The sequence below is a fragment of the Cavia porcellus genome, unplaced genomic scaffold (assembly GCF_034190915.1).
Source record: "Cavia porcellus strain 051 isolate PalLab524CR breed Dunkin Hartley unplaced genomic scaffold, mCavPor4.1 scaffold_28, whole genome shotgun sequence".
Lineage (NCBI taxonomy): Eukaryota > Metazoa > Chordata > Mammalia > Rodentia > Caviidae > Cavia > Cavia porcellus.
In genome coordinates, this window is record NW_026947511.1 from 40393600 (window position 1) to 40411295 (window position 17696).

General features: G+C 52.4%; 2 protein-coding genes across 7 annotated transcripts in view; both read right to left on the reverse strand.

Annotated features, from left to right (window-relative positions):
* Ptk7 (protein tyrosine kinase 7 (inactive)) overlaps positions 1–4407 on the reverse strand; it is a 55000-nt gene extending 50593 nt beyond the window's left edge. Inside the window, exon 1 of the mRNA XM_003473644.5 lies at positions 4152–4407. Coding sequence (XP_003473692.2) covers positions 4152–4209 — 58 coding nt within the window. The 5' untranslated portion in view covers positions 4210–4407. The remainder of the gene's footprint in view (positions 1–4151) is intronic.
* A 1237-nt stretch (positions 4408–5644) lies between these two features.
* On the reverse strand, positions 5645–17642 carry Klc4 (kinesin light chain 4). Of its 6 annotated transcripts, none has more exons than XM_063238836.1 (16): positions 17486–17642; positions 16545–16625; positions 15756–16038; positions 14480–14710; positions 13241–13322; positions 12419–12638; positions 11862–11949; positions 10015–10116; positions 9663–9836; positions 9124–9360; positions 8917–8987; positions 8677–8785; positions 7975–8115; positions 7284–7399; positions 6829–6892; positions 5645–6046 (listed from the first exon to the last, which is right to left on the reverse strand). In XM_063238836.1, the coding sequence occupies exons 3-16, from the start codon at positions 16011–16013 to the stop codon at positions 5996–5998; spliced, it is 1944 nt and encodes a 647-aa protein (XP_063094906.1). In that variant the 5' UTR covers positions 16014–16038; positions 16545–16625; positions 17486–17642; the 3' UTR covers positions 5645–5995. The 6 variants fall into 6 exon arrangements, with proteins under 6 accessions (XP_063094906.1, XP_003473693.2, XP_063094907.1 ...); XM_003473645.5 differs by lacking the exon at positions 16545–16625 and having other exon boundaries at positions 9124–9176; positions 9261–9360; positions 17486–17604; XM_063238837.1 differs by lacking the exon at positions 17486–17642 and adding an exon at positions 17029–17371.
* Between the last annotated feature and the right edge of the window lie 54 nt (positions 17643–17696).

Consider the following 17696-nt stretch of genomic DNA (forward strand, 5'->3'; position numbering starts at 1 on the left):
TTCACAGGAGTCCTCCTGCCTCAGCCTCTCAGGTGTTGGGATCACAGGACTGTACTACCACACCCAGCTCAACATGCCTCCCTTTATAAAAACCAGACGTATTCCTCTGGAAAGGTTACCCTCTGGCCAAACACAGACATTTTCTCTATAGTTTTCTTTACAAAAAGGAGACATATGTTCCTCTTGGAAAAGCTTGGGCTCCAAGAGGAACTAAACATCACATCGAATGCAGCCAATCCCCCGGAGTCACACGTGTAGTGCATAAATAAATTTCTTGACAAAAATTTAGTTCAAAATATACCCCAAGTGAGGTCATTTTAAAATATACATAACACATCAAAAAGTGTTCAAGTTGGGGCTGGAGATTTAGCTCAGCAGCATAAGCGCCTGCCTTGCAAGCAGGCAGTCGTGAGTTTGATCCCTGGTACTGATAAAAACGAAAAAGACAAAAAAAAAAAAAAAGTGTTTGAGCAAAAAAAGTTATTTAAAGGAAATCTTAAACTGGGCATGTTGGTGCACTCCTATAATCCCAGCACTCTGGAGACTGAGGCAGAAGGATCTCTGAGAGTCTAAGGCCAGTCAGAACTACATACCCTGTCTCAAAATAAAACAAAACAAAACAAGTAAATAAAAGAAATCTTTAAAACACTACACAGCCCGATGGACATTGCTGCCACAAGAAAGCGCTATGCCATGAGTTTTTCTGTAAGGAAGGTTGCCTAGGCCAGGGACCTACAGAGCTCGGGGTACAGTCTCCTGGAGAGCTTGTTAACAAGCGGACTGCCACTATGGTCAGTGTTCCCAGACTATTGAGCAGCAAAATTAGAAATCTCAGTCCCCAAACAGTTCACAGTAGAAAGAACGGAAACACTAGTCTTTTAGCTACAAACTTTCAAGACAAGTCAACTTCACATATGGTGATGGCTACAGGGAAGCTCTGCCGTCTCAAAACCAAAAAAGCCACCAAGAATGGACAGCCCAGAAACAGAGGAGGAGGGTCTGAGCCTCCCACTCTGTTGTGATAGTGAGGCCACCAGAAGATAAACCAGGAGGCCCCACCCCAAGGAATCTGGACAAGGCACCAAAGACTCCATATGCAGGATCAGGTGTGGTGTGGCCAGAAAGAAGCCTGTAATCCCGACACCTGGAAGCTAAGGCTAAAGGATCAAGAGTTCAAAGCCAGCCTGGGCAACACAGCAAGCTTAAGGCCAGAGTGTCTTACAAGGCAAGACCCTGTCTCAACAAACCAACAAAGACTCCATAAGCCTAGGACACAAAGGGAATGTTTAACTTTGCCCTTGATTACTCTGCTCTACCCCTAAAAGGTTCATGTCCCCTTTTCATTCTGAACATAGACTAAGACCCACTGTTTATTTGTTTTGGTTTGTTTTTGGTTTTGGGGACTGGGCATTGAACTCAGGACCTCACGCTTGCCAGGCAGGTGCTGTGACACTGAGCTAAAGCCCTGACACACCTGTTATATATAAGGTGCTGTACTGAATTCTCTAGGGAAAGGTCCATCCGCAGCAATATATGGACAGTGTCCTAAGAATGACTAGGAGTCTAGAAGCCCTGTAAGTATCCGTTGTGTGGCTAGAGAGAGAGGACAGCTTCCAGGGTGGACAAAAGTGGGGAGAGAGCCTAGGTTACATGCCCAGATGCACCCAACAGGGCTCCAAAAAGTTAGCGCCTTACAGGGGAAACAAACCAAAAAGGTCAACCCGTGCCCAGGCCACAGGGCCTGCCAATTCAGGCTGGCTTAGCCAAGTAAAAGTCTACCACCAGCTGCAGCACAGAAGGGCCAAACTGACAACATCCTCTGGAAGGCATGCCAGTGTGTCATCCTGCCTATCACCAATAAAAGCAAATCTCTCACCTGAATTACAGTCTGCCGAGTCTTGAAAAACTGGGACAGCACATCCCAGAATGTGACAACTCAATTTTCCCAAAGAAACAAGAACCCAGGGAGGGGACAGAAGCAGGGATACGTAGTGACCACAGCTAATCATGCTAGGTTGGCATTACGAATGCCAGGTCTCAGAGCCAGGGATATAGCTCAGTGGCACAAGCGCCTGCCTGGCAAGCCTAAGGTCCTGAGTTCAGTCCCTGGTACCTTACCCTGCCAAGAAAAAGAATGCCAGGTTTCAAAACTCAAGCTTTCTCCTATATCACCATATTTATCACATCAGGAATCTCCAAGTTTGGAAAGTAAATCAGTCATTTACAGTATAATTACCCAAATTTCAAAATAGTCCAATCCACAAACTTGGCCAGTCTAGATGCCTAAGTCCCTAACTGCAGCCTTACTAACAGTAAGATCTAACTATAATTCCAGTTAGTCACATGGTTGAACAATGAGACGGAAAAATCTACACTGATTCATTAAAAAATCGTCGCCTCTTGAAGTCATCCATGTGGGGTGGACAGAGATCTGGGGTTTTACTACAAGACAGCAGGCACCTCAGCCTCCTCTGAAAGTGTTTACAGCACAAGGACAGGTTCCGCAGTGAAGCACATTTGGTGGGACTGATTTAAGGCTCTCATTAAAGTGTTCCTTTGTTGAGCACAAGACAACCTCTGCTCCTGGAGGAGATTCCAGACCTCCTGTCCCAATCCCTCTGCCTGTCTGATTTTCCCCTTGCAGCCCACCAGCATCCATCCCAGGATTAACATCGATTAACATCAGAGGCATCTTCTCATGGAAGGAATCAGGCATCTGTTGAACAAGTCTCCACCAGAATCTCCCCTGAACTTCACAACTCCAAACAGCAGCAGCCAAGCAGCTCTACCTATAGGGTTGGGAAAAACCACACACCAGAACCCATCCAGGTGACCCAGGAAGCCTGAGAGCTCAGCTGCTCACCCACAAATGGCTGAGCCAGACTCCCAATCCTGGCTGTGCCAAAAAAAAAAAAAACCACTTCCATACTTCCTCTGGGAGCAGATGTGGACTGTGCCATGAGCACTAAGCAACCACACACATCTCAAGAAACACAAGGTCACTCCAGAAACATCTCCTGCGAATCCTGGAGTTTCTTTCCTAGTTATATTCTCTGCTGCTTTCCAAGTAGGAGGTAAGAGATATTGGTTTTACCTACCAGCCCAGTAACCCTTCGACAGCTGGCAGGCCAGGAAGAAGTCAGAAAAACAGTTCTCTAGTCCTCCCCTCTGCAAAGGACACTACCACATTTCAAAGGACACTACCACTCTTCAAAAGACAAGTCCCCTCGGGAGAGGTTCCCAAGATAGAGCCGCTTCAAGGACCCCCACTGGAAGACTTCATCACTGGGAAAATGAGGGGCAGGATTTCCAGTCCAGGCTTTGGGGAGCTTGGCAACTTCCTGCAAAGCACCTCACTTCTGATTAGCGAGTCTCAGGTGTGACTGACTCTCCCCCCATACCCCACTAGAGGGGGTCAATGGGGGGTGAGGTTGGGTGACGGTGTCCTGTCTGGCCCAGATGAGAGCCACATCCTGGTCGAGAACCAGAGGCCACCATGGAGCCCTGGATGGACCCTTCTCCCTTTTCTGCCGGAGGAAGGCAGGTTTCCTCTTCTCCCCGACACAGGATGGAAATCCAGGAAGACTCAGGGAACCCCGTCCGCACCTTGGCAGGCCGGCCATGCCCGATTTTGGCAGCGGCCCTTCCACATTAGTCACCGCGACAGCCTGGGACCTCCGCTCCCCAGATTCCACTCCTGGCATCCACAGGGCTCAGGGCTCAGGGCTCGGGCAGCTCCTTTCTTCCCTCCTCCGCCCTCGCCAGCGGGGCCATCTGGGGTCCCAGCTCTGCCCAGGATCCCGCGGGAGGGACCCCGGACGCGGTCCCTCACCTAGACTGAGCCTGCGTGGCACCCCGTGTCCCTGCCTCGGCCACCCAAATGCACCCCGATGGGGGGAGTCCTTTCTGCCCTCACAGAAGCTCCCCAGCAGGGCCAGAAGCCCACAACTCCAGGGGCTCCAGCGGCTCCAAGCGAATTCTCAGGCCAGGCAGAGCTGGGCCAGGCCAATTCCAGAGCTGGCGATGCGCGCCCGAGAGACCCGACCAAGTCTGGGTACCCCGCCGGCCCGATACCCGGCCCCGCGCCTTCTCCAGGACCCTACGCGCCCCGCCCCGGGCTCTGCCGCCGCGGCCAGTTCCCCAGCACTCACCGCCCAGCACCGAGAGCAACAGGACGCCGAGCAGGGGCAGCCTGGCCGCGGGTCCCATCGCGTCGGTTGGGCACAGCGGGGGCGCACACCTGGCGCGCGCTCTTCACTCTGCGGTGGCCCGGGAGGCTGGGCACGACCGACTGCGCTGAGACAAGGCGTCCAGACCCGGAGCCTGAGCCCGAGCCCGAGCCGGAGCCGGAGCCGGAGCCGCGCGCGCCCAGCACCTCAGAGTCCTCGCGCGCCGCCGCGGCCGCCAACGCCAGGCCCCGCCCCCCGACGCCCCCTCCCCGCCGCGGCCGCACGGCGCCCCGCCCCCCGACGCCCCCTGCCCGGCGTGGCGGGGAGGAGCTCGCGGCTGGGGGAGGGATCTGGAGCGGGACTGGGACGGAGGGAGGCGGGCCCGGGAGCGGATTAGTTTGCTGTGCGTGGGTCGCCTCGTCGGCAACCAGTGACTCTTGGGGTTCCAGGGCTGTTGGGGTGTGTGGTCAGTTCTAGACCTACCTGGAGTCTGTGACCCACGGTTACGGTCACTCAGAATTCTCTAAGTGGGGAGAAGGAACTCAAAATCTTGAGGGAGACCGAGACCAGCAGTGTTTTTTCCTATCCCCAAATAGGGTCACCTGGAGCTACCGTGGAGCCCTAGAACAGACGCACCAGTGGGAAGGAGGCCATGGCTGGAGTTGGCCTCGGTTTGAGACCAATCTGAAGAACAATGTAGAAACCTACAGCACTCAGAACACTAAGCTGAAGGCTGCTTAACTGGCAAATTCAGCCCAAGTCCATCTCCAGGCGCCTGGGCTGTGGCAAGGAAAGGCCAGGTCTCCAGCTGCAGGAGGCCCAGCACAGCCTTGGTTCCAGGCACCCTCCACCCCCACCGCCACTACCCCCACATTCTTTCTTTGTTGTGAAAGCAGCAAGGGGTGTAGGAGGCCCGGTCAGAAGGAGTCAAGCCCTGAAGATGGGCCCCAGCTGCTGCTCATGCCTCCAGGATACACATAGGGGATGGATAGGCCCTGTCCCCTCTCCTCGAGAGGGGCCCCGGGCCTGATAGACCTCTCTCCCCTAGCAGCTGGGGAAGGAGGGGCAGCCACAGAGGGCCTCACAGGCAGAAGTAGCGCCAGGACTCCAGGGTCCTGCCACATGGTCACCACATGTCCCTGACAACTCAGCCCACAGCACCTTCTCTTCGGGTTGTGGGCCTCCTTCCCCATCCCCCAGACGCCTCCTCCAGGCCCCACTGGGAGGAAACAGAGGAATGAGAAGAGACCTCCTTCTGTTAGACTGTCACAGCTCCTCCCCCTTTTTTGAGACAGTGTCTCATCCTGTAGTTCAGGCTGATCTTAAACTCATAATGATCCTCCTGCCTCAGCCTCCCAAGTGCTGGGATTACAGGCATGCACCACCACGTCCAGCACCCCTTATGGTTTTGGGAAGAACTCTGATGTAACTCTTCCTGGCAACCCCTCAAATCAGCCAGCTCAACCTCACCAGCAGAAAGGTTACCTGATTCTTTTATTTAAGAAATGTGAAATACGTGGACATCAAGTGAAATAACCAAAGGGAGAGGGGAGCGGTGGTGGTGGTGGGGGGAACAGGAAGGCCAAGAGGTGGTGCCATGGCTGGCTGCAAATCCTCCTGTAGCAAGGCCAGTGGCAAGCTGCATCTTGCTCACTGGGGAGACCTGTGAGTGAGCTACTATAGGACCCCAGGGTGGGATGTCCTAAGAGTCCTTCCTGAGGAGGGGCCGAGACCCTGCAGGCAGTAGCAGGCTTCGGGTCACTGTCCCACCCTGGAGTGGGGACTCCGAGCAATGGGAATGCTGCTGTGAGGGCACTAGGTAGATGTCAGCTGCTTGAAGAGAGGTCCATGGTGCTGGCACTGAGGCCCCGAGATACCTGAAAGAGACACCATCACCCGTCACACCACGGGCCCTCAGCCTCCTGAAGTCCACCCAGCCCAGGCTGCCCCTCATCTCTGGGACTAGGATTACGCCTATAGCCCCCAAATTCAGTGTCCTGGCCAGCCCTTTCCAGGGTTCCCAGAAGTCCAGGACTTGGTGGAGGAGAAATTATCAGGAAGAGGCACACAAATACTGGCATATACGCTCAATGACAAGTGGTCATTTGCCACTAAAGTGTACTGTCTTTTCCAGTGAGGATTACTTTTTCCCTTCTCATTGACTACTAAATTTCCTGTAGCTGCAAGAGAAAGAACAATTAGCATCTCCAAATCATTTTTTATTTTTTGGTACTAGTGATTGAACTCACAACTTGGCACTCGCCAAGCAGGTACTTATGCCACTGAGCTAAATCCCCAGCCCCTCCAAATCATTCTTGAATTCTATTTTTTGTTTTTGTTTTTGTTGTTGTTGTTGTTGTTGTTTTTGAGACAGGGTCTCACTATGTATCCAACCTGGCCCTGAACTCATGGTGACTCTCTTGCCTCAGCCTCTCACATGCTGGAATTATAGACATGAGCCACCACACCAGGTCATTCTGGAATGATTCATACTTCCAAAGTACCAGTTTAGAGAATATCGATCCCTATTTTCCTCCTGGTCTAACTTCCTTGCTACTTGGTGGTCACCCTCCACCACCATCAGCAGTCTGCCTGGCTCATCCCCACTGCAGGCCCCTCCCTCTTCCCTGACTCCCATGGGCTGGGCCCAGGCTCTCACCTGGAGGGGTGCAGCGCTGGGTTGGTTCAGGTAGTTCAAGGAGGCCGCCCGCTTCATGTTGCTGCTACAATAGAAAAGGAAGAACTGAGCCCTGCTCTTTGTCCCAAGTGGTCCCAGCACCATGGCCCTTGGGTCCTGCTACACAGGGTCAGATCACCGCCTCCCCATTTCCCTTGGCACCTATGAACTCTTTTGGGGGGAGGGTCCAGGGGATCGAACTCATGACTTTGTGCTTGCCAGGCAGGTGCTTCTGCCACTGACATAAAGCCCTGGCCCTACACCATGAACTCTTATCTGCATCAGGCACCAGCATCTCCCACTGGAATGGACCCTTCATCTCCACCACGGTGGTCATTCTGCCCAGGTTCTCTCTCCATGACCGGCCCACTGGCCTCTCCCATGCATCTCTCCAAAGTTCAAGGCCAGGTGGGGCTGTATCTCAACCCACTGTGTACCTAGAGGGCCGAGGCTCAGTCCCCTGGAGCTTCCGCACCAGGAGCTCACTGCTTCTGCGGAGCACATCTCGAAGCTTGCCCAGAGAGCCACTCCTCTGCAGGGTCCCACTGCCATCCTGACAGACAGAGACAGACAACAGAAGCCAAAAGAATCCCACACAGATTGGCTTCTGAGCCTACTCCTGCCATTTATCCTGCACAAGTCCCATACTTGTGATTGAAATTGAGAATTCTGCTATGATGTACACCTGGAATCCCTGCTACTCAGGTGGCTGAGGCAGAAGGATCTCAAGTTTGAGGCCTTTCTCAAAATTTAAAAAGGGAGGCCTTGAGATGTATATAGCTCAATGATAGGCCCTGGGTTTAATCCTTAATGCAGAAACACACACAGATTCCCATGTGGTGGTGCATACCTGTAATCCTAGCACCCAGAAAGCTGAGCTAAGAGGATCACTGTGAGATCAGCAATGTGTGCTACACAGTGAGTTCAAAGCCAACCTGAACTGTATAGTGAGACCCTATCTCAAAAAAAGCAACCCCCCGCCCCCAATAAAAGAAGACAAGGAAAAGAAGAAAAGAATCCCCTTAGCAAAATCTGGCTGCTAGAAACAGGCCAGAAGGGAAAAGCTAACCAGACAGGGCCGTGGGCCCTTGCCCCCAACATGTCCTAAAAAGCAGGCTCCACACTTACCCCTGACCACTCCACAGCCACGGTAGCCTCTTCACCTCCTTCAAATTTCACGCTGTCCCCAGGGCCCTCATGGGATGTCCTTTTGCCATCACCGTCCCCAAGCAACTCTGCCACCTTGGTCTGGCTGATAGGGTCGGTGCCCTGGAAGAAAAAGAAGCTAGGAATTCTGTTCCCTAGGTCCTCAGCATAGGACTTTTACTCTTTCTCCTTTAGTGGCTACAAGGAAAACATCTTCCCTCTTGCAATGTTCAGCCCACAGAATAGGATGGGAGCAGGTGCCACCTGGTCTGTTTACAGTGCATTCCCTAGAGATGCATGTGGATTTCTAGCTATGGCCCACACAGCACAGAATTGACTTCATGACCAGCTGCATGGGTGGAGACCCAGGATTTTTTAGGCTTAGGGCTTAGGGCTCCCCTCAGCCTTATCCCTGGCCCCCACACTGCCCATGTCCTTCCATCAAAGGGAAGGTTCCCATCCCAACTCGACTCTTGTTTATGGAGGGGATCTTGAACCTGGTACCCTAACACTAAAGGGTAGGTTGGGAGTGGGAACACACTTACAGCAAACAGTCACAAGGTTGCCTTTCCTTTCCTTTCTTCCTCATCAACCTCTTTCCTCCAATCTTAGGACACTCACAAGGAGCTGTGGCCATCCTGTCCCCAGGACCCTTCCTGCACCTCTTTCCTCTGAGCCTCTGACCTGTTTCCGGGAACGCAGGGCACACTCCTCCAGAATCTCTGCTGCCTCCAGTTTTCCCTGGCGCCTGTACAGAGTTCCAAGGTTTCTCAGGGTGGTGTTCACTGTGGGGCTGCGCGGTGAGATCACGAAAGGAAGAATGGGTTCAGAGCAGGCAACAGAAGAGAGGGAGCAGGGTAAGGTCTGGGTCAAAGGAAGGCTGGATCCAGACCTGGATGAGTGCTTTCTGGGCTCACAGCTCACCTGCTCACTTTGCAGGCCTTGTACCAGCCTCCGTACTCAGCATAGGGTGCGCCGCCCTCACGGTGCCGGCTCTGCGTGGAGGGGGAGCCCAGGGTGAGTGGAGAGAGGTGTTGGGGGTCCCCTCCATCAGGACTGGGTGGGGAGGTGAGGGCTGGACTAAGGCATGGGCATAACAGAGGCTGTGCTCCCTGTGGGGCCCCCACTCACCTTGCTCATTTCCTCCCGCTCCTCTGCATGCATCCAAATGGGCTTGTGGTCATCTGGGGATGAGACGCAGGGTGAGGAGCTGCTCGGTATGGGGGAGCCACGACCCAGAGTCTCTTGGGGCCAGCTCCCACACTTACCATCCACAGACCCAAACTCCTGCACATGTGCACGGGTCAGGATGTCCTTGTAAAGGGTCTCAGCCTCAGCATATTTGCCCTGCTTCAGGTAACAGGATGCCTGCAGACAGAGCATGGGATGGAGGGGGAAGGTCTTAGCCAGATGCAGGGAGCTCTGCTTCCCTGGACCCCATTCATGGATCCCTTTTCAGCTGCAGGGTTAACGTCCTCCTCACCCCACTCCCAGGAAGCTATACAACTTCTGCTGCTAGAAGGAGATCCCTCCTCCCGAAGCAGCCCGGAGACAGGCACCATGGTAAAGAAAGGAGTGGACTAAATTCAGCCCATCAGGCTCCCCACCCCAAGGCCCAGGTGGCCTTTCACTTCTCCTCTTTCCACCCTTCGCTCCTTCTTAACCCTTACCAGGTTGTTCTTAGTCCGAGCCACATTTGGGTTGTCTGGCCCCAGCTGCCCCTCATAGATGGCCAGTGCCCGCTGGTAATAGCGTTCCACTGCCTCATACTTGCCCTGGTTTTGGCACAACAGGGCCAAGTTGTTTAGCTGCTTTGCTACGTCTGGGTGGTCAGTGCCCAGGACCTGAGAAGGAACAAAAGAACAGATACATGACTGTGTGCAGGTGCACACACAGGGAGCAGAAATACAAACCTGGCAGGGATGAGGGGTCTGTGAGACAGCAGGGAGGGGCAAAGGCAGGTCAAGGGTAGGGTATGGGGGAGCCCTGCAGGGATGGGGAAGTCACAAGGGACGCGGATACCTTCTCTCGAATCTCCAGCGCTCGCTGGCACAGCGGCTCTGCCTCCTTGTATTTGCCCCTTTTGCCATACAGCACAGCCAGATTATTGAGTGTGGCCGCCACCTACAGAGGGAAGGAGACCTGTTCCGATCAGACACTGCTGCAGTGAAGGACCTTGGAGAACCTTGAGCCCTGGACTCTGGTACCCTGACTGTGAGCATGGTGTCACCCTCTGGGGGATTTGCAGAGACTGCAAAAGGTTTGGTTTTGGTTGCCATAAAGACAGAGGGTATAGCGAACACCTCAGCTGTTCTTTCTGCATGTGTGGAATGGCTTGGCTCTCCAACTTTGGGACAACCTGTCAGACATTCAGATACCTAAGCTTCACTGCCTAAAGGAAGATCAAGGTAGGAGCTATATTTCCTGGGATATGCCTTCACTCCTGAGCACAGGTCCTGTCCCAAAGGAATGATGTCATACAGGAAGCTCATTTTCTTGTTTTATTTATTTATTTATTTATTTATTTATTTATTTATTTATAAAATTGTGGATGAACTTGTTTTATTTTTGTTGTTGTTGTTTTGTTTTTTGATGAGCAGCCTTTTTTTTTTTTTTTTATCGGTACAAGGGATCGAACTCATGAGCGCGCGCTTGCAAGGCAGGCGCTTATGCCACTGAGCTAAATCTCCAGCTCCGTTGTTTTGTTTTTTCAAACAGGTCTCACTACAGTCCGGGCTGGCCTTGAACTTACTCTGAGGCCAGGTTAGCCTTGAATTTGTAGTGATCCTCCTGCCTTAGCCTTCTGAGTGCTGGAACTATAAATGTGCCCAAAGCTCATTGTCTTTTCTTTTTTTGCAAGTTCATTTTCAAAAGATCTTATTTTTCCTGACATAGAATTATTACCTAAGGTTATTATTAGTATTATTATTGTTATTGTTATTGTTTGGTCTTTTTTGAGATATGGCTTCACTATGCGGTTCAGGCTGGCCTTGAACTCACTCTGTAGCCCAGGATGGCCTCAAACATGCAATGATCCTCTTGCCTTGGCCTCCCAAGTGCTGGAGTTACAGGCATGGGCCATCACACCCAGCTCTCTTTTTCTCTTATATATAAATGAACCTGGACTATGATTTTTTACCCTGGAGTTTAATTGAGTATACACCCAAATTGCTCCTTTTTTTTGTCTTTTTCTTTTTTATCGGTACCATCGAACTCACGACCACACACTTGCAAGGCAAGGCACTTATGCCGCTGACCTAAATTTACAGCCCCCAAATTGCTCCTTCTTAATCTAGACTTCTTATGTAGATGGCTTACTGGGTTTACTTCTTTAAAATTTAGAGTAATTTGTTGTATATCAGACTACTTTGTTATGTCTTCTAGGACAGTTGTACTCAATGCAGCTACTACTGTATTTTTATACTATCATGATATATTATAAATTACTTTAGCGTTTTTTCTTTGTATTAGAGCATTATGCTAACATTTGTGGAATCAGATATGTTAATAGAATACATTGCCTGTGAATTAAATTTCAGGAAAATACTGATCTGAAAAAGCATCATTGAGTCTCAGAGAACTGAGACCTATTCGGCTCACTGGGCAGCAGGGTCCAGGGAGTTCTAAACTGGGCACAGTAGTGCACACCTGTAATCCCAGCACCCAGGAGTCTGAGGCAGGAGGATCACGATAAGTTGAAAGCCATCCTAGGCTACATAGTAAGACCTTATCTCAGAAAAATAAATAAAAGGCGTTCTCATGCCTCCTTCCTAAGTACCCCTAGTGACAGGGACTGAGAACAGTAGACAGAGTTACTAAGAAAAGCCAAAAGAGCTGTGTGGGGATGGGGAGAGGCCAGGGATACTGACAGCAGGGTGGTCTCGGCCCAGTGTGCTCTCCCGGATACTGAGGGCATCATTCAGCAGGTGGGCAGCTTCCTTGTACTTATTTTGGTCTCTGGAAGAGAACAAAAGTGACAGGAATTACCCTGAACTCTACACCCAGCTGGTCTCCTTCCCAAACTCCCAGTGGGAAGACTGGGGTCCACTGAAAGACTGGATACCTGCTGGAGACCAGAAGCCTGTGTGGGCAATGAGGGTATTGTGGACACTCAGCCAGCAGGCTGTGGAGCACTGCCCTCCCAAGAAAAAGCCACCAATGAGTCGAGGGAAGCAGCAGGCAAAGGCTGCGGGACAGAGACACTCTTCAAGAGAGGAAAAGCCGACAGCATGCAAGATGGACATTCTCTGGGGCTGAGCTTTGGTATGGAAGAAAGGAACATGTGGTACACGAGCAGGCACCCCAGTGGGGAGGCCTTAGAGGAGAGACCCAAGCAGAGGGGCATGGGAGCCAGAGGAGACCACAGTGGGAACAGGGGTACCTGTTCCAAGAGGGTTACAGTGCTAACAGACAGGGCAATACTCACCGATACACCAAAGCCAAGATGTTGAGCATGGTGGCGACATCAGGGTGGCCACGGCCAGATGTGCGCTCCAGGTCCTCAAGTGCCTGCTTGCAGAGTGGCACTGCCACCTCATAGCGCCCCTGGGCTGCATACTGGATCACCAGGTTGTGCAGTGTCCGTAGCCGCGCAGGAATCTCATAGCCACCCTGCTGGGCTGCTGCAGCACCCTGGCCCCGGGACACTAAAGCCCACAGAGGGGACAGAAGACACCTCAGGGGACTTCTGCTCTCCTCATGGCCACCTGGCCTCCCCATAGCCCAATCCATGTCCAGCTGACACTCTCACCAAGCCCTCAAAGAAGCACCTTCTCCACTGCAATCTTTTTTTTTTTTGTACCAGGCATCAAACTCTTGACCTTGACTTGCCAGGCAGGCACTGTGCTGCTGAACTATATCCCCAGCCCTCCAATATTTTGTTGTTCTTCTTCTTTTTTGTTTTTGAGGGGTTTATTGAGACAGGATCTGGCTTTGTAGTTTAGACTTATCTTGACCTTACTGTGTACCCAGGGTTGGCCTCTAACTCATGCCAATCCTTCTGCCTCAGCCTCCCAAGTGCTGGGATTACAGGCGCATACCACCGTGCTCAGCAGGACCCTTATCGTTTTCATCTGCTTTTCCAGTGCCTGACACATATTAAGTATTTAAGAAATGTTGAGGAGAAAGGGGGAGGCCAGAGAATCAAAGCAGGAGCCTGGCCTCTCCCCCATCTCCACAGGAAGTAGACAGTGAGCTACACAGTGAGATCTCCTGCTGCCCCTAACTTCCAACTCCAAGGCAGACTCACAGCCATTGCTGGGGTCTTCCTCCTCCTCATTGGGGAAGAGGTCATCCAGCGAGTCCTTGGTGGCGTCACCTTCCTTGTCCTCCTAGAAGGGAAGGAGCAGGATATCAGGCACGAGTTGACTCTTTAGGGGTGTCTTTGAGCCACAAAATTACTGACACATGGGAAAAAGACCCTTGTTCCTGCCTCTGCCCCAGGGAAAGGCCACATCTGGCCCAGCAAAGTTCAGGCCTCTCTTGTTTATAAAAGCCAGAGACACTTGCTCAGGATTTTTTTTTTTTTTTTCGTAGTTCAGGCTGGCCTCCAACTCACAGGAATCCTCCTGTCTCAATCCTGAGTGCTGAGATTACAAGCGTGTGCTACCATGCTCAGCTGGAACAGGACTGTCCTTTCCTTCACACCCAGAAAATTCCCTTCCTTACCAGCCTCCCCCTCCCTCAACTCCTGCAATTACAGCCCCATGCTGATTCCTGTGTGTTTACTCTGATTATACGTCTGTCCTGAGGGATGGAGCGTGTCTGATCTTCCTGACACGTACCCAAAGTGTCCAGCTCAGCCTCACGCCTGTTATCAGCCCCAGCCTATTCTGTACTCAATTTCAGCATTCTCCTGGTATCCTACTCCACCCTAGAAAAATGTGCTTTTCCCAGTAGAAATTCGACCTCATACAAAGGCCTCCAACTTCCTACTAGCTTCATGCTGTGTGCCAGCTAGACCAGCTCTATAGCCTGGACTCTCCTCATCCTGGAAAGTGTTTCCTCGCCTCTATCATACTTTAGCTCCAAATGCAGGGATTACAAGTGTCCGCCACCACACCTGGCTACTTCCACAGTTCTTTGCATCTCCTCTGCACATTTCTTTCACTAAACAAGGCATAGAGACATGCATCATCATAAAAGCCTGCTCAATGAGGGCTGAATTTCACTCACTTTGACAGCAAATGTCAAGAAGGTCTTATGCGACTTGGGCTATACTTTCTCTGACTGTAGGACTCAGGATTGGAGATTGCATTGTCCAGTGTCTGTCACTCTCCCCTCACAAACCTATGACCACTAGAAAAATCATTGGCTGCCCATTCATCAATGCAGTGCAGTGTTTGGCACATTTTGGCTGAATGGGTAGAGACTCCTTTCACTCTTGCTGTCACCTGGAGTTGGTGCCAGGATTGTAAAGGGAACTCTCCCAGGATGAGAGATAACTGCCCTAATCATGGGCCCAGCTGTCCAGTCCACGCCTGCTCACCGTGGCATGCCCATCCTCATCGTATTGCCGCAGCTGTCCCAGGAACTCCAGGTGCTTCTTTTCCTCCTCCAGCTGGGCCACAGCCTGTTCACTGCGCTGCAGCCGCTGCTGGGTGCCTGCGAGCTCATCCCGGAGCCATTGGTTCTCCTGGCACAGTCGTCGCACCTGAGCCCGCAGCTTCTGTTTCTCTGACTCCACTGTACTCAGGTGGCTGGCAAGGGCCAGCATCACCTAGGTGGGCACAGCCTGTGAGCTTGGGGTTCTGGATGCAGGGTTCAGGGACAGGGAGGAGGGAAGCCTCCTGGAGGGGGCCAGTCTGGCAGAGCACAGCAGAGCCAGTAGACAGCAGCTCTACCTTCCAAATACACCCCAAACCCAACTTCCCTCCATCTCATTGCCATGAGCTTTGGCCAGCCCACCAGTTCCCATCTGAATAACCATTACAGCTTCCCACATGGCCTCTCTGTTCTGTGCAAATTCCCCTAGAGTCTACTCTCAGCTTGGCAGCCAGATGACAGCAAGAGAGGTCACACCGCTCCTCAACATTCTACGCGTTTTCCTCTCTCTCAAAGCAAAAGCAAAGTCCCTCTGATGACCTGCAAGTTCCACATCATCTGTCCCCTCTCCCAATCCTCATACACCTCTGACTTGATTTTCTGCGTCTCCCTTCATCCGTTCTACTGCAGCCACACCAGTGTCTTAATGTCCAGGTCTTGGTGCTTGCTGCTCTCCCTTCCTGCTCAGACACAGTTTCCCTACTTACTGCGTGGAGCACTCACTCACCTCAAACACCATCTTTTCAATGCTCTTCTTTGCATCTATTAATTTTATTTTTGGTATTAGCAATGGAATCAGGGTCTTATGCATGGTCTACCACTTGGCTATAAAATCCCAGCCCTTTTTATTTATGTTGAGACATTAGTCTAAGTTGCCCAGGCAAGCCTTGCACTTGTGATTTTCCTGCTTCAGTTTCCCAGGTAGCAGGGACTGCAGGTGTGTGATTTTCAATCTGGCATGTGAATCATTTACTTATTTGTGTAGTGTCTGTCTCTCCCAGCTAGAATATCAGTCTTTGGATGGCTAAGGGTTTAATTACTGTATTTGCTGATGTTTCCCCAGTACTCAGAGGAGTTCCTGGCACATAATAGGCTTAACAGGCATTTACTGAATGCAACCACATGAGACAAGGTTATTTCCAACAACCTCCTCAAACTGCCAATCAGACAACTGTTCCTATATGCACTCTGGACCACCAGGCACCACCCTCCTCTCTCACCTGGGCCTCACTCAGCCCCAGCTCGATGTTTTCCATAGAGCGGCGCAGCTGCCGGGCCTTCTCATGCACCAGCCCTTCCTCATGGCCTCCCTGCTGCAGACACTCAATGGTGTGGGACAGGCTTTGCAGCACAGCCTGGTGCTCACTGTGTAGGGCCTCCAGCCCTTGGCTCACCAGCCGGGTGCTCCCCAAGATCTCCTCTTGGCTGAGCCGGTGACCTGCTGGCTCATCCCGCTGCCCCAACACCAGGCCCGACATCCTGGCCAGGACAACCTTGCCAGAGCTAGAGAGAAACAACAGAGTTCAGCATGGGTAAAGATGAGCCAGAGAGGCTGAGCATCTTTGGCACAGGGTGGGTGGTGGAGATCCAGGTGAAGGGCCAAGCGTATGGGGGACCCTATGGTTCAAAGAGAGAGTGACCACCAAATGCAAAGTTAGGATGAAGGAAAGGAACGGACTTTAAGGAGCAAAGTCCATCGAAGGAGCAAAGGTGCTAGCAGAGGGACTGGGGGACTTAGGAACAGAACAAGAATGGGAGCATTTTTAGGGAAAGGAAGTTGGAGGTGAGCGCTACAGAAATTATGCAGAGATTGAAGAAAGATGCCAAAGGAACAGGGTTAAAGCAGACAGGAGATATTCCCAAAACAGAATAGCTTTGGATGTTAAACTAGGGAAGAGAGGGAAAAGAAAACAGGAGCCTTTCTCACAGGACCCAGAGGAGAGGGTTTCAGAAAGTTCAAGGTCTTCACCCTGTGTCCTCCTGCCCCATAGCCTCAGGACAGGACGTACCTCCCAGCCCCTAGGACTCAGCCTGCCTTCCCACTTCCTCCACAGGGCCTCGCTCCTCGCTTGCTTTCGGAGTCCTCTTACCTGTGTACAGAGCAGAGCCTTTGGTTGCCGCGCTCAGGCCTGGCCCGGAAGAAACTTTACTCAGCAACCAGGGATTCAGGAGGATCTGCTCTGCCCAAAGTCCAGAAGTCCGGCAGTCCCACCCTTTCTCTCGCCACTTCAGCCACCCAGAGGACCTGGCACAGAGCCCCACCCCGGACAAACACCCTCCTTCCTGCCTACAGGTCTTCAAAGAGAGCGATGTCCCTCCTCCAGCCCTAGGGAGCTACTTTCTCCCAAGAAGGAAGACACTGATTAAATCAGAGACCTGCGGGGCAGGGTTGTGTCTGGGACAGGCTGAGAAAAACCTGGTCACTCCTACTCTGCTTACTCCCATGGCTTTCTCTGTCACCATCCCCTATAACCAGACTCTGCGAGGAATCACCTTAAGGTGCCTCTCAGCGGCCTCCCGGTGCAGGGGAGAATGGAACTGCTGAATGCCCCGGTACTACGCACGCGGGCAGAAGGTTTCACGCACTTGGGCTACGATTAAGTGTCCTGCACTGCGAACCTGCCCTTGGGCCTCGGGTGGGGACAGGGTGACACAGGAGGGAGCCGAAGGAACGGCGTGTGGGTGGAGGGACGAAGTCTGAGTCGCGGACGGGGGACCAGACACCCAGACACCCCGAGGTCACAGCCCGTCGGCGCACAGGGGGCGGGGCGGGCCCTCTGTCCGTGTGTCTGGACGTCGGGGGGCGGGGAAGAACCGCGGGGGGCGGAGCTTTGAATCTGGAATTTCGTTGGGTTCGTCGGTGGCGGGTTGTTAATCTATCTGGGAGTGCAAGAATAAAAGATGGCCAAGACTTTATTCGTCAGCCCCAGCGGTACCCTCCAAGACTCACCTGCAGTCAGTCGGTCTTGCTGCCTCCTTTGCGGGTACTGCCCCTTTAAATCCATCATGGCTGCCGCTCGAGGCAATTGTTTTGACGGCTCTGGGGGCGGGGGCGGTTCCTCAGTCACGAGACCTCAGAAGTCCCCGACGATTGGTTCTTAGCGCGCTCTGGGCGGGCCGGAGGCGTTTCCCCGGCTGGGCCTCGGGTTCCCTCGCGGCTT

What these genes read in the sequence shown, in the direction of transcription:
- Klc4 (XM_063238836.1), bottom strand. Translation starts at nt 16,013, where the DNA reads ATGTCGGGCCTGGTGTTGGGGCAGCGGGATGAGCCAGCAGGTCACCGG. An exon ending in AGCGGGAGGAAATGAGCAAG is followed by an intron (nt 8,988 to 9,123) that starts GTGAGTGGGGGC and finishes CCCTCCACGCAG; the next exon opens with AGCCGGCACCGTGAGGGCGG. An exon ending in AAGGCCTGCAAAGTGAGCAG is followed by an intron (nt 8,786 to 8,916) that starts GTGAGCTGTGAG and finishes CTCACCGCGCAG; the next exon opens with CCCCACAGTGAACACCACCC.